Source organism: Narcine bancroftii, chromosome 7, assembly GCF_036971445.1.
Source record: "Narcine bancroftii isolate sNarBan1 chromosome 7, sNarBan1.hap1, whole genome shotgun sequence".
Taxonomy (NCBI): Eukaryota; Metazoa; Chordata; class Chondrichthyes; order Torpediniformes; family Narcinidae; genus Narcine; species Narcine bancroftii.
Genome location: NC_091475.1, coordinates 15,860,689 through 15,875,990, shown reverse-complemented (window position 1 = coordinate 15,875,990; position 15,302 = coordinate 15,860,689). Strand labels below are relative to the sequence as shown.

Sequence of the window (15,302 nt, the reverse complement as noted above, 5' to 3'; positions counted from 1 at the left end):
TTCCCTCCCCTCGTGCTGACAACTCAACTCACCTCCACGCAAGTGTCCCAGTCAGACCCTCGCACTTTCCTGTAAATTAAAACCCTGGTGGTTGGCACTGTAACAGTATTGCAATAACTGCTAAACTAACCATGCTGCCATCATAATTAAACTCTTCCCCCCCTTCCCCCAAGTTTACAGATAAAGCCTTACCAACTACTTAATAATATCCTAATAAAATTAAATGCTGTTACTTGGCAGGGATGGGGAGTCACTTTGGGAGTGTCTCCCAGGGGCATCGACTGGCTCTTCATTCTGGGCGCCGCCATTTTATTCAAACAACTTTATTGAAACTTTGTTCAAACAGCTGATGTGGGCGTGGCACGACCTGGGCACTCCACTGGTTGAACATTTGCTTCCATCTTCACCAAAGGGTTGTGTGTTGCTTCAGAGAACCTATCATTTAAAATTTTTATTTTAAACAAACTTGTTTATTTATTTTCTCGACATTTTTGCCAGTTGTTTGAGTTTCTGGTTGATTGAGTGCTGGACAATGGGGAGTTTACCATATTTATTTATCTTTTCAATTCAATTGAATGTAGACTATTGTAGTTTTTTTTAAAAATGAAGTATCTGCTCAGCTCAATATTAATCTGAATTTTAAAAGTTACCATTCCTGAAGAGACAAGAATGAAAATTAGACAGAAATTGCACAAATAACTTACCCCCTTGTATTATTTATTCAACAGCACATTGACAAGTTATGGTTGCTTTAAGCCAGAATATAAAAGCACAGCCCATGATTTTGTGCAGAGGGTGGGCCATGGCAAGAGGGGGAGCTTGATAATTATGGATCAGAGCAGTTCATGTTAGTTGACCTGTTCATCATCACTCTGAAGTTTCAATGCACTTGTGAAACTGCTCGAGTGATTTCTCTTCTGCCTGCCCAAGTAACTGCCCGATTCATTAGATGGATAAACATTGTTTCAAAATTGATGAGTAATGCCTTAACTTAAATCCACATCTTCTCATATCCCAACAGTTCCAATTGAATTCACCAAACTTCTATTTCATTCACAATTTTCTAAATTGTTCAAAATTTACCTCCACACTTTCATTCCTTGGCAAAATTCTACTTTCAATAATACAGAACGATTAGATTAAAAAGTGTCTTTTTAAAAACTGCGGAAATAACCAGACATTACCTGGCGTTTGCCGTCCACTCTGAGTTTGTTTCTTTGGTGGCTCCAAATGTTGCTGAAACATTTTATTTAATAGATCCTGTTGGATTTTTTCTTGTTCTGGCTCTTTCTTTTGAAGTGATTCTTCCCGCCTCCGATTTTCTTCTTGTTGGAGATTTCTCAGTCGATCTTCTTCATCCATTTTCACTTGCTCCTGCCAAAGTTTATCACGTTCCTGTGCCAATCTAAAAATCAAATGACAAATTCGTCAGGCTTCCGTACGAATGGGGGGGGGGGAATTGCCAATGCAAAAAAAAAGTTACTGTTCCTGCCTCAGTCATTTAAGAAAAATAATTACTTGATTGAGAATGCCATCTTAATTTTTGCCTTATATTATTTCATTACCTCCATGTTTAACAGGTCTGCTGTCCTTCAGGAAAATAGTATTTGCTTTGTTGCTGTGCTTACTCATCTAATTTCATGCGGCCATAAATTTTTATTGGTCATTTTTCCCCAAATGAGGTGCTCAAATAATTGGTTGTTTCTCTTATTATTGAGTTAATGTTCTGCATAAAGTGGAGAACCAACTTCCAAGTGAAATTCCACAGGTAGCAAGATGTTTCAATCACTGGTGCACACCATGATTTAAATAACTTCAGTGTCAATCATGACCATTCTGAGTGCTGAGCAAAGGAAATCAGGGAAGATGATCATTCGTCATGTAAAACCTCCTTGTATCAGAAGAAGTTGTGTGTCATGGCACTTCCTTCACTGCATTTCTATTTAAACTGTTATGAATAATGTACAATTAAACCAAATAGAAAATAGTGCTACAAAATTTAAGGGCAGGAACACCAAAAATCAGTTTTTGGCTATATTTGCTCTTACCGTAAATAATTGAAAAGTTTTGACGACTCAATATAGTACCATTGATATGGTTTTTATGGGGCTGAGTATTCAGATTGCTCAATGTGGCATTTCAAATGATATCAGATTAATTCAAATAACTTTGTTCATTCTCAACAGCAATGCAATTTGGAAGATTACTTACTATCAAGTATCAGGCCTCCTTCCCTAACAAAATTGCAGCTACAATTCATTCTGGAGCATGACAATCAAACGATTAAAAATAATATTTAAGCAAATTGGCATGAAAGTTGGTCTTTTTTTTTAAAAAAACCATAAGAACCAAATACAAGGATGAAACAGAGTAAAACTCGTGTTATCTGGAATTCAAGCAACCTCAAGCAGCAGGAAAATAAATAAATAAATAAATACAAATTAAGTTTTACATAAAAGTTTTAAATTATAAAAGTTAATGTTTTCTGAAATAACACTTAAACCTTTGGTGAAGATGGAAGCAAATATTTAGCCAGTGGAGGGCCTTGGTCATATTTTGCTCATAGCAGCTGTTTGAATAAAGTTGTGTTTGAATAAAATGGCATCACCCAGAATGAAGAGCTGGTTGATGCTGCTCGCCATTGGGATACTTCTCTTAAAGTGTTTCCTTATCCCTGCTTAATGGAAGTCTTTATTAGTATATTATTGCTTTTTTAAATAGAGCTTTATCTGTAAATTTGGGGGAGGGGTTTTAATTATGATGTTATTGCTAGTCTTTCAGGTGGCTCCGTGGACAGGGAGGAACTTGCAGATACAGTGACAGTTCAACGTTTTCAAAGAATGTGACTGAAAATAAAGTAAAATGCTTTAAGGTTTCTATATTCATGCAAAGGAAGTTTATTCATTGAAAGTACAGTATTGTAGCAGAATGTTGGGGCGGGGGAAAGTGGGTAGAACCAGCACTAACAGCTCCAAACTCATGATAGCTAGGCTCCTATCTGCTGGCAACTAGCCACAACAGCCACGAGGCATAGTGACTCAGCAGCACTCGTCAGTCTACGGAGAAGCCCTGGCCTACTCAAAGTGAATGTCATGAGGTAGTACACACCAGTTGTCACGACACCAGGTCATCTGTTGTTTGTCCACATCAAGCCTGACAGCACGTCAATAAATACTTTTGCTCTTCTCTGGCTGAAACCCAAGGTGTGGTCTCACTATTCATCCTATTTCAACATGATGGCATATATCCATAACTTACATCTGCCACACTGGTGACCCCAACAAGGGTCTAACCGTAGTAAGACCCAGCAATGAACTCTGCAAGACTGCAAACTTTCGCAAACAGTTCACTTGTGGACAATGAACTTTCTCTTCACAAATCTAAGCAACAACTGCAAAACACAGCTTGCTTGCCATAAACTGGTCAACCGTAGATTTTACAAACAACTTCAGCAGGTCATCAATAAAGACATCAATCAAGCAAGAGGACAGTGCTTCCTGACAAGGTCGACTGAACATATAGGTATGGAAAGACAAAACCATATAACCTAAACTGTTGTTTTCTGCTCTCAAACTGAGAAACCAGCTGTAATGACTAGGGGAAACTGTTTGTATACATCAAAAGCTGCTTGTAAATGCTTGACAAAGCAGAGCATTGTAGCCACAGTTTTGCAAAATGTTTACACTCCCCAAACTCCAGTATCTGAAGAGGTCATGAGTCAGCAAGGTCTGCTGTCGTCAACACCAACTTCTCAAACTTGCGTCTTCAGACCTGGAGTTGTTTGTATCTCAGTAGCTGTGACTGGAAGGAGCCGCCACCCCCCCCCCACCCCCCACCCACCCATGTTTCAACCAGTAGTTTCTCCCACAGGGAAAACTACTCGCCCTGGGAACAACCAATAACCCCAACCCATGAAGCCCACATTTTGAGGGGCAACTATTAACTTCCCCGAGAGAAGATCACTCGTCCCTCCTTCGTTGATGGAGGGATCGGTCCAGGTATTGATCTGTGAAATAAAACATTTAAAATGAATCTGCCTGTCTGAGACCTAGAACTCACTGCAACAGGGTTTGGTCTCCTGCTCAACATAGCATTGCCTACACCCCGGGCAGACAGCTAGATTTTTTTCAGCTCTGGCAGTCACTCCGCAGTGCACCACCAGCCAACTCCTGTATAACACTACAGACTTTGAGCAGCAATGGACAATTGCTCCATCAAGTGCCACCTACCAGATCCTGTGTGTCATTGCAGGTTTCAGCTGCTACTCGACTTTTACACTTAACTCAGGCCTAGCAGGCTTTGGGATGGGAACCATAGACTCTCACATTTAGCAACAACCTGTTTATAGGTTCCGAGTTTCTCATGTGCCTTAACTGTAATTATCTGCAATCAACATCGACTTTTCACAACTGTCTTTGATTACCTTTTGCAGACCTTAAGTGTCTCATACGATTCCTATTTATTTGTGTTGTCAACGATTGTTTTTTGGCTTACCAATTGATTGTACACTTCCTTCCCCAGCAACTTTTGTACACAATGCACCAGTACCCTACATGATTTTACGTGGTACATGATGCACACAGCACGTCAGCATTCACATCTACACTCAAATAGAATTGCTGAGCCAGTTGGTCGCTTACCGCTGATTCTGGGGGGAGTTGGGGGGGGGGGTGGGTAGAACCAGCACTAACAGCTCCAAGCTCATGATAACTTGACACAGCAGGCTCCTATCTAATGGCAGCTAGCCACTACAGCCCCGAGGTATAGTGATTCAGCAGCACTCATAGGTCTACGGGGAAGCCCCCTGGCCGACTCAACGTGAATGTCATGATGCTAGGTCACCTGCTGTTTGTCTACATCAAGCCTGACAGCACGTCAATAAATGTTTTTGCTCTTCTCTGGCTGAAACCCAAGGTGTGGTCTCGTTATTCATCCTATTTCAACAGGATGGCATTTGTCCTTAACTTACATCTGCCACAGTATAGTATTTTTGTCTTTTTAAATTATTTATTCTTAATTCAGGTATATTAGTTAGGCATTGTCAAAGTGAGTCTCAAGCAACCAGAAAACTCACTTATCCAGCACTACCAATCTCCAGATACCAGGAGTTTTACTGCATTCCCTTTCAGAAGGAAGTGAGCAGAGTTGGTACTGAGCACAAAGAAGATTGGAAAATAGGAGAGTAGTTAAAACACGAATGCAAAACAATGGATTCTTTTAAGGATAATGAATTATCACCTGAAGTATTGCAAGATTCAAGGGAATGTCAAAACAGGTACAGCAATTAATTTTGAATCAAGGAACAGCAAAAAAGTTATGAAATGTAAAAGTTCTGTGTCACAAATTTGTGCTTTCCTGGAAGTTAAAGATTACATTTTGAGGACTGACATTTCCTTATAAATAAATTTCACCTCGATGATGATACCTAAACCACCTAATGAAGTTCAGTCTTTCTCGCAATAGAGCTACGACGTTAACTTTGCTCTGTGCGTTCCTCCCTGACTGCAGGTTCCCTTTCTCTGAGATTTTAATACTGCTGCCTGTTCTTGGTTCGCTAAGTATGAAGAACAAAGACACGATACATTAGTGTAAAAAGTTGTTTAAATAACACCGTACAGTAAAAGCCTCAAAAGGAAATAAGGCAGAGAGACAATTATCTACAGAGCAATTCTCAGATTCCAGATCAGGCCTGTGCTGAACTGACACACATGCGCGCGCACACTTGCTGAAAATCTGATCAATGCAAATAGATCACAATTTCTAGAATAAATTATCAGTAAATACGACACAATTAAATTATTGTCACACATCTTTGTAGATTATCCACACTAGCGACACCATGGCAAGTATGGCACCTTATCAAAGTGGCATTATTTACATAGAAGCTTTGACCAAGTTCAACCATCTGCTAAAAAGCACATTTCTGACTGTGGTTTTACGTGAGCAGATTCCGAAATTTTAACACCTCAAAATTATTTGTTTCCTCCAAACTCAAGAGTCAAGGACAATGGTCTTGACTGAAACAGGAAGGGGGAAAATAGAAGGAAACAGACAAACAAAATATCTGGATCTTTAAAAATAAATACATATACTAATGTTCTTCATGATCATTTCACTTGTATTTTTCAAAATGCATTATACGCGCCTTCTAGCATCAGTGATTATCGAGAAGTAAATGCACGCCACATGTCATTTGGTATTATTGTGGAAAAGTAATAGGGTAAAAAAAAATACAAATCCAATTGCAGTCGTGGCAGAGAATTCAGTTTCCTCTCATATCTCCTGTCCTCCAATCCATATCCGATTATCGCCTTTTGTCTGTGGCCCGTGCTTCCCAAAACCATTTCCCCCCCCCTCCCTCCTCTCCAACCCTTTCATCCCCCCCTCCCCCCTCCTCCTCCAACCCTTCATTCCCCCCTCCCCCCTCCTCCTCCTCCAACCCCTCCCCCCTCCTCCTCCTCCAACCCCTCCCTCCTCCTCCTCCTCCAACCCCTCCCTCCTCCTCCTCCTCCAACCCTCCCTCCTCCTCCTCCTCCAACCCCTCCCTCCTCCTCCTCCTCCAACCCCTCCCTCCTCCTCCTCCTCCAACCCCTCCCTCCTCCTCCTCCTCCAACCCCTCCCTCCTCCTCCTCCTCCAACCCCTCCCTCCTCCTCCTCCTCCAACCCCTCCCTCCTCCTCCTCCTCCAACCCTCCCTCCTCCTCCTCCTCCAACCCCTCCCTCCTCCTCCTCCTCCAACCCCTCCCTCCTCCTCCTCCTCCAACCCCTCCCTCCTCCTCCTCCTCCAACCCCTCCCTCCTCCTCCTCCTCCAACCCCTCCCTCCTCCTCCTCCTCCAACCCTCCCTCCTCCTCCTCCTCCAACCCCTCCCTCCTCCTCCTCCTCCAACCCTCCCTCCTCCTCCTCCTCCAACCCCTCCCTCCTCCTCCTCCTCCAACCCCTCCCTCCTCCTCCTCCTCCAACCCCTCCCTCCTCCTCCTCCTCCAACCCTCCCTCCTCCTCCTCCTCCAACCCCTCCCTCCTCCTCCTCCTCCAACCCCTCCCTCCTCCTCCTCCTCCAACCCTCCCTCCTCCTCCTCCTCCAACCCCTCCTCCTCCTCCTCCTCCAACCCCTCCCTCCTCCTCCTCCTCCAACCCCTCCTCCTCCTCCTCCTCCAACCCCTCCCTCCTCCTCCTCCTCCAACCCCTCCCTCCTCCTCCTCCTCCAACCCTCCCTCTCCTCCTCCTCCAACCCCTCCTCCTCCTCCTCCTCCAACCCCTCCCTCCTCCTCCTCCTCCAACCCCTCCCTCCTCCTCCTCCTCCAACCCTCCCTCCTCCTCCTCCTCCAACCCCTCCCTCCTCCTCCTCCTCCAACCCCTCCCTCCTCCTCCTCCTCCAACCCCTCCCTCCTCCTCCTCCTCCAACCCCTCCCTCCTCTCCTCCTCCAACCCCTCCCTCCTCCTCCTCCTCCAACCCCTCCCTCCTCCTCCTCCTCCAACCCCTCCCTCCTCCTCCTCCTCCAACCCTCCCTCCTCCTCCTCCTCCAACCCCTCCCTCTCCTCCTCCTCCAACCCCTCCCTCCTCCTCCTCCTCCAACCCCTCCCTCCTCCTCCTCCTCCAACCCCTCCCTCCTCCTCCTCCTCCAACCCCTCCCTCCTCCTCCTCCTCCAACCCCTCCCTCCTCCTCCTCCTCCAACCCCTCCCTCCTCCTCCTCCTCCAACCCCTCCCTCCTCCTCCTCCTCCAACCCCTCCCTCCTCCTCCTCCTCCAACCCTCCCTCCTCCTCCTCCTCCAACCCCTCCCTCCTCTCCTCCTCCAACCCCTCCCTCCTCCTCCTCCTCCAACCCCTCCCTCCTCCTCCTCCTCCAACCCCTCCCTCCTCCTCCTCCTCAACCCCTCCCTCCTCCTCCTCCTCCAACCCTCCCTCCTCCTCCTCCTCCAACCCTCCCTCCTCCTCCTCCTCCAACCCTCCCTCCTCCTCCTCCTCCAACCCCTCCTCCTCCCCTCCTCCAACCCCTCCCTCCTCCCCTCCTCCAACCCCTCCCTCCCCAACCCTTTCATCCCCCCTCCCCAACCCTTTCATCCCCCCCTCCCCAACCCTTTCATCCCCCCCCTCCCCAACCCTTTCATCCCCCCTCCCAACCCTTTCATCCCCCCCTCCCAACCCTTTCATCCCCCCTCCCAACCCTTTCATCCCCCCTCCCCAACCCTTTCATCCCCCCCTCCCCAACCCTTTCATCCCCCCCTCCCCAACCCTTTCATCCCCCCCTCCCCAACCCTTTCATCCCCCCCTCCCAACCCTTTCATCCCCCCCTCCCCAACCCTTTCATCCCCCCTCCCCAACCCTTTCATCCCCCCTCCCCAACCCTTTCATCCCCCCTCCCCAACCCTTTCATCCCCCCCTCCCCAACCTTTCATCCCCCCCTCCCCAACCCTTTCATCCCCCCCTCCCAACCCTTTCATCCCCCCCTCCCCAACCCTTTCATCCCCCCTCCCCAACCCTTTCATCCCCCCCTCCCAACCCTTTCATCCCCCCCTCCCCAACCCTTTCATCCCCCCCTCCCCAACCCTTTCATCCCCCCCTCCCCAACCCTTTCATCCCCCCCTCCCCAACCCTTTCATCCCCCCCTCCCAACCCTTTCATCCCCCCCTCCCCAACCCTTTCATCCCCCCCTCCCCAACCCTTTCATCCCCCCCTCCCCAACCCTTTCATCCCCCCTCCCAACCCTTTCATCCCCCCCTCCCAACCCTTTCATCCCCCCCTCCCCAACCCTTTCATCCCCCCCTCCCCAACCCTTTCATCCCCCCCTCCCCAACCCTTTCATCCCCCCCTCCCCAACCCTTTCATCCCCCCCTCCCCAACCCTTTCATCCCCCCTCCCAACCCTTTCATCCCCCCTCCCAACCCTTTCATCCCCCCCTCCCCAACCCTTTCATCCCCCCCTCCCCAACCGCTTTCATCCCCCCTCCCAACCCTTTCATCCCCCCTCCCCAACCCTTTCATCCCCCCCTCCCCAACCCTTTCATCCCCCCCTCCCCAACCCTTTCATCCCCCCCTCCCCAACCCTTTCATCCCCCCCTCCCCAACCCTTTCATCCCCCCCTCCCAACCTTTCATCCCCCCCTCCCCAACCCTTTCATCCCCCCCTCCCCAACCCTTTCATCCCCCCTCCCCAACCCTTTCATCCCCCCTCCCCAACCCTTTCATCCCTCCTCCCCAACCCTTTCATCCCCCCTCCTCCTCCTCCCCAACCCTTTCATCCCCCCTCCTCCTCCTCCCCAACCCTTTCATCCCCCCTCCTCCTCCTCCCCAACCCTTTCATCCCCCTCCTCCTCTCTCCCCAACCCTTTCATCCCCCCTCCTCCCCCAGCCTTTCATTCCCCTTCTCCCCCCAGCCCTCATTCTCCTTCCCTGCCCTTCCCACCACCCCCCCCCAGCCCTTCCCCGCCCCAACCCTTTCATTCAGGAACCTGACTGCATTCTGCTCATACTGTAATTGAAGGGCTTAGGCCAAAATGTTGGTTATATGTCTTTATCTCCTATGGGTTCTGTGAGACCTGCAGGTTCCTCCAGCATTTGTTCTTTTTAAAAACTACAATCACAATGTCTGCAGGCTTTTGTGATTATCCCTCATATGAGATGCTCTGTTCTTTCCACCTTGCTACGAATTGCTTGCTAATAGGAGTTAAACACTGATAACCCAACATCTGCTCATTTGAAAATTCCAGTGGCTCAACATCTGACTGACTAGGGCTTCATTTGGCATGCTACCTTCAAACCCATTGGAATTTCAGCTCCTACACTCTTTAAATGCACAGGATTGACTGATTTTTTTAAAAAATACACTGTTTGATAAACCCGTTAACTGGAATTTAAGTAACTAGCAACTCAAGCAACTGGCAAAAGGTAAAAAAGTTTTAAATATTAGGTGTACCTCGCTGTTAGCTCGCCAATCCATGAACCACGAAACCTCAAGCAAGTGTTAAATTCACTTAACTGGCATCTACCATTCCCATAGGTGTGGATACCAAGGGTTTTTTACTGTATAAACAATCATGAAACAAACAAAATATATATATATTTTGGGAATTAATAGGAGAAACCTCCAGAAAATCTGCCATCATCAAAATCAGAGGGTGTAGTTGGACACAGTTAGGTTTTGTAGGTGAATAAAATTTAAACACCTGTGAGCAACTTCTTTCTCATGTTGTCTTTCTAGTTCTTGTGTCCTCTGGTCTTGCTCTTTTTGTTTCTGCATTTCCATTTCAGCTTCTTTCTGTCGCTGTAATTGCTGCTTGTATGCATTTCCCTCAGTTCCTATTTTTAGAACAAATATGCAACTTAAGATTTTGGTTTTTTTTTCCAGTTAAAAACTGATAACCTTGAAGTACATTGACCAAAACATGTGCCCTAGCAAACAATGAATTGCTAACAAAAATGGGACCATCTTTCAACTATTTAGCAGCTCATACACCAGCTTAAGCATCGTAGACCAATGACGTAAAAGAAGATATTGCAAAAGTTAGTGTGTCAAAGAATCAACTCCAAACTGTAGAGAAAATAATAGTCCTGGTTAGAAATCAATCTTCAGGATGTTAGAATAAATTAATAGAGGAACTTATGCAGGATAAAACATTAGAAACTAGAAGTGAAATAAACTCTTAAAGACATCTGATGAACAATCCCAAGAATTTCAGCTATTATTTCATCCAAATGCTGGAGGATGTTAATTGTTCTGCAAACATCCAAGGATTGAAACATGCAGGGGCATAGGTCATAAAAGTGCCTTCAAAATGTTGCTGCTTCAAAAGATATTTAATACAATAAAGTATTCATTCAAGTCTTTAAAGCACAAAGACACTATTATTTTTAAAATAAAAAATTGCACCTGTCAGAAAATATTGAATCCATAAAATAATCAGATTTACAAGTAGCACGAGCAAAGCACATTTGAAACTGTGCATCATGCATTCTCGGTCATAGCCAATCTGCAAGTAACACATGAAATTTATACTTTAAACAGGTAGGCATTGAAGGGGTTAAGTGCAATAGTATTGAACAGCAACAACACCATCACACAGTAGGCAGTAAAACTTACAAAAACTGGGAGAGGGTCATGACTAGAACACATCATGACTATAGGAAAAAAATACAGCAAGATAATCCATATTTGTGAATCTTGGTAAATTTCTGGATCAGTAATAGAGCCAATAATTTTATTAGTCATTTCAGAAACAGGCATTGAAAATGTTGCTGAGAAACACCCAACACATTAAAAAGCATCTTATCTAAATGATCAATCATCCTGCCTCAAGGGCGCCCATTGCAAAATGATGGACTCTGTGATTAAGACTGATCGGCTACAAGCAATGCAAGAGTTTACAGACTTGATTAATGCACATGAATGGAAAAGAATGCTCAACGTCAGTTCCTCCGCACAGGCTTCTGCCTTCTCAAAGTTGCCATCTTGTGGCGCATTAAGTTGTTTGGCAGTAACCAGAATGGATTGCTCTACCACTCCCTATACTATTATTATGTAAAATTTAAAGCTTAATATAAGAGTTTTCTGTCACATATGGACATTTCAAATGTATTCCTATAACTCAAGATAAAAGCAATTGAAAATAACAGCAAATTTGACAAATGCATTTTGCAGGACAAGTTAACATCACAATTTGTAGGAAGACTGAAAGAGAACTCAAATAATTTATCCGAATACTTGTGTTAAATACAAATACCTGTCCTTCCAAAAATAGATAATTTAATTATAAATCTATGATGCAATGTGACTGAAACATCAGTTCTGAAGGGGTAATTAAACTTTTTACAATTTGAATAATTCAATATTCCTCTTAGAAATAACATCCATTCGTCTACTGTTAGATCCTTACGATGAGCAAAAGGCTACTGCATCAAGACCATGTGACAGGATAGCAGTGGATGCCAAGACGGTACTAAATACGAGATAGAGCAAAAATAAGGGGACATTGAAGAGAACCTGGCTAGACATGCAGAAATGTAGCGTTAAATAACAAACGTGTCAAAAGCAACTTTCCACTGGTTTATTGTTTAGTTTTATTAGAAATTCATGTCTCTGAGCAATGATAGCACTAAAAATTAGGATGTACAAGCCAGCTCCAGAATTCTGCACATATTTAGTACCAAGCATTAAGGGAACTATGCATTTCTAAATAGAACAATTTGTATTTAATGTGGAGTTCAAAATATTATTTAAAATTATATCAAATTTTAATTATAAAATTAAATAGATTTTAAAATTTTTGTACACCAATTCCAAATGAATTTCTCCACCATATTCTACATCACCACCTCTCAGCTTGATTCACTCAAATGACCTGTAACTTCAAAGTGGCCTCTTGTCCATGAGTCCTAGTCAGGGATATGGGTTGGGAAATCTAGGCATATGGAAGCAAGAGGCTTGGTTGTAGAGAAGTAAGTAGTGGTGAGGGTGATGAATATTCTACAACTTTTTTGGATGATGCAAAGGGAAAGCACTGAAATAGTACATCAATTAACAATCAATTCTATTCTAGGAGCACACAGACAGACAGACAGACAGACAGACAGACAGACACACAGACACACAGACAGACACACAGACACACAGACAGACAGACAGACACACAGACAGACAGACAGACACACAGACAGACAGACACACAGACAGACAGACACACAGACAGACAGACACACAGACAGACAGACACACAGACAGACAGACACACAGACAGACAGACACACAGACAGACAGACACACAGACAGACAGACACACAGACAGACAGACACACAGACAGACAGACACACAGACAGACAGACACACAGACAGACAGACACACAGACAGACAGACACACAGACAGACAGACACACAGACACACAGACAGACAGACACACAGACAGACAGACACACAGACACGTTGTAGCTTAGTGACAACGGAATGAGAAGCTAAAGCTTCACCCAAAAGAGCTTTAATCCATGCTGAAAATATAGTTCAGTGAGTGCTTTGTTAATGATGCCAATTAAATTGACAACCACCTCTGCCCCACCCCCCAACCCACCAAACTGCCCCACTTTGCTCTCTTGTCAAAACATACCTTTCTTGAAAAAATATTCGAGGATCAATTTGTAATCATGGCAACATTTCTTCCACAATTATCAATCTCCAACCAGATTCTCTCACTGTTGATTGATCCTTAATGTATCTAAAATGATTACTACTTTCTCCAATTGACCTGAACATGCTTTGGAAAGTTCCAAGATAATGATGGTACAATACAAACATAATTCTACCCTGACTATTTGCTTAGGTTTTTACGTGATGAGTCATCTTGGGGAACAAGGAATCAGAATGTCAGAGAATAAAATGAAATCATAAAAGAGTAAATTTATAATAAGCAGTAGGGTTGTAATAATAATTTAACTAATGAACAGATATTGTATCAATATCAAGCGATCATCAGTGCTAATGTTGCTGTATTTAGTTTTGAAAGAAATTTCGAAGTGTACAATGAAGAAATTCTGTAGGCTAAAAACCAGGTTTTATATTTCAAGTGTTTAATGACAAATCCAAATTGGGGTTCAAATATGCAATTTTAAAACTAGCAAGTTGTAAAAATAAGTTTCATGATATCCTGAATGCAGCTCACAATTTCCAACTAAAGGGTGACAAGAAATTATTTTTTTTTCATGTTATTTGTGCTCTAATTTAAATTTACAGCGACGGATTTAGAAGACACAAGATGTACCCACACACTTTTATGAAACACATCGTGCTCAAATAAAATCACAGAGCTGAAAATATTTGGGTTATAAATTTTGTAAAGATATCACATTTTGATGATGGAGTCTCTGACATTATTTTAAGTCATGTGACCAATGCGTGGAGAGAGAAAACTAAAATCTCAAAATTCTGTGTACCCAGCAGATGACTCATGTAGAAATTTTTTTTTTTTAAAAAAACACTTCCATTTAGAAATACATTTCAACAGCTGTGTAGAAGCGCATTATGACTCATGTAGAAATTTTTTTTTTTTAAAAAAACACTTCCATTTAGAAATACATTTCAACAGCTGTGTAGAAGCGCATTTAGGGAAGAAACCTTTAAAAAGAAGTCTAAGTAGTTCACGCAGCACAGCAGGAAGGCCAGGCACTGTAGCAATACACCGTCCACAGCCACAGACTGGAAGAAAAGAAATGTGCATATTTAACAAAAAAAAGAACCTGAAGCAAAAGACAGGCTCCAATCAAATAAAAAATGAAACCAGTCAATTTTTAATTACCATCAGCATTTCTATAATGGTTGCCAAAGACACAGTAAAGATTCAAATTACAATTTTCTTTCAACTCCATAGGGAACAACTCTGTTTCATTTTTCAATCAATGTGTCAATATAGATATCACAAACCATTTGGTAATTATACCTATGTTTAGTGAATTTAATGAATGGAAGCTTACTTTGAATTCTCATCTACAGCAGCACTTGGTTGAGTAAAATTCCATGGCAATATTTTATTTTCCAACTTTAATGAATAAACACCAACTTAAAATCTAATCTACACACACATTTTCATCTTGTCCACCCCAAGTGACAATTTCAATGAAAAATTAAACACAAAAATGCAAAATCATTCTTCCTAGAATGATAAGCCGACATACTCATTTTTAACATACTGCTTCTATGCTTTTAAACTGGCATTAGCTTCCAGCACTGAACTAAAGGATCATCTGGATGAAAACATTCCACATGTTCACTCTTTTCACCATGTACTCACTCATTTATTGCATTCGTGACATTTTTCCACAATGAATGCACTTAAATGATATTGCGTTCCCCAAAAATGTACCAAAATACTCTAAATTTTAGAGCTGTTCACATACCAACAAAGTAGCTCAATAAATTGAAACTGAGCTGATCAGTCAGTTCTGTGCTATTATTAAGCCAAAATTTAACATAGCCACAATTCACACGAGACCATTATATACAGATGCTTGGTAAGATCCACACATTGCTGCAAGTATTGCTTTCACCAAAACTTCAAAAATATATTGGTAATACAGATACATGGCAGGTAATGACCATTTTGAACATTTCCTAGTTACAATCCACAAAGCCAATCAACCGATTAGTTCAATCTGAATACCTAGCAGTCAGGGATCAAGTACTTCACCATGTATCCTTCTCTATTTTATCAGGAAGAATATTCACATACAAGTGAATGGCAGTAAAAATCTTCAAATTAATGATGGTACAATAAGTTTGCATTGTTCAAAGTGCAAATATTCAAATAAGAAGAGGAAATAGAAT

At 43.4% G+C, this 15,302-nt stretch overlaps 1 protein-coding gene across 1 annotated transcript in view; it reads right to left on the bottom strand.

The window, feature by feature from the left end:
* itsn1 (intersectin 1 (SH3 domain protein)) overlaps positions 1 to 15,302 on the bottom strand; it is a 181,117-nt gene that overhangs the window by 90,967 nt on the left and 74,848 nt on the right. Inside the window, 3 exon segments of the mRNA XM_069888982.1 lie at positions 1,185 to 1,405; positions 10,162 to 10,276; positions 10,279 to 10,294. Coding sequence (XP_069745083.1) covers positions 1,185 to 1,405; positions 10,162 to 10,276; positions 10,279 to 10,294 — 352 coding nt within the window.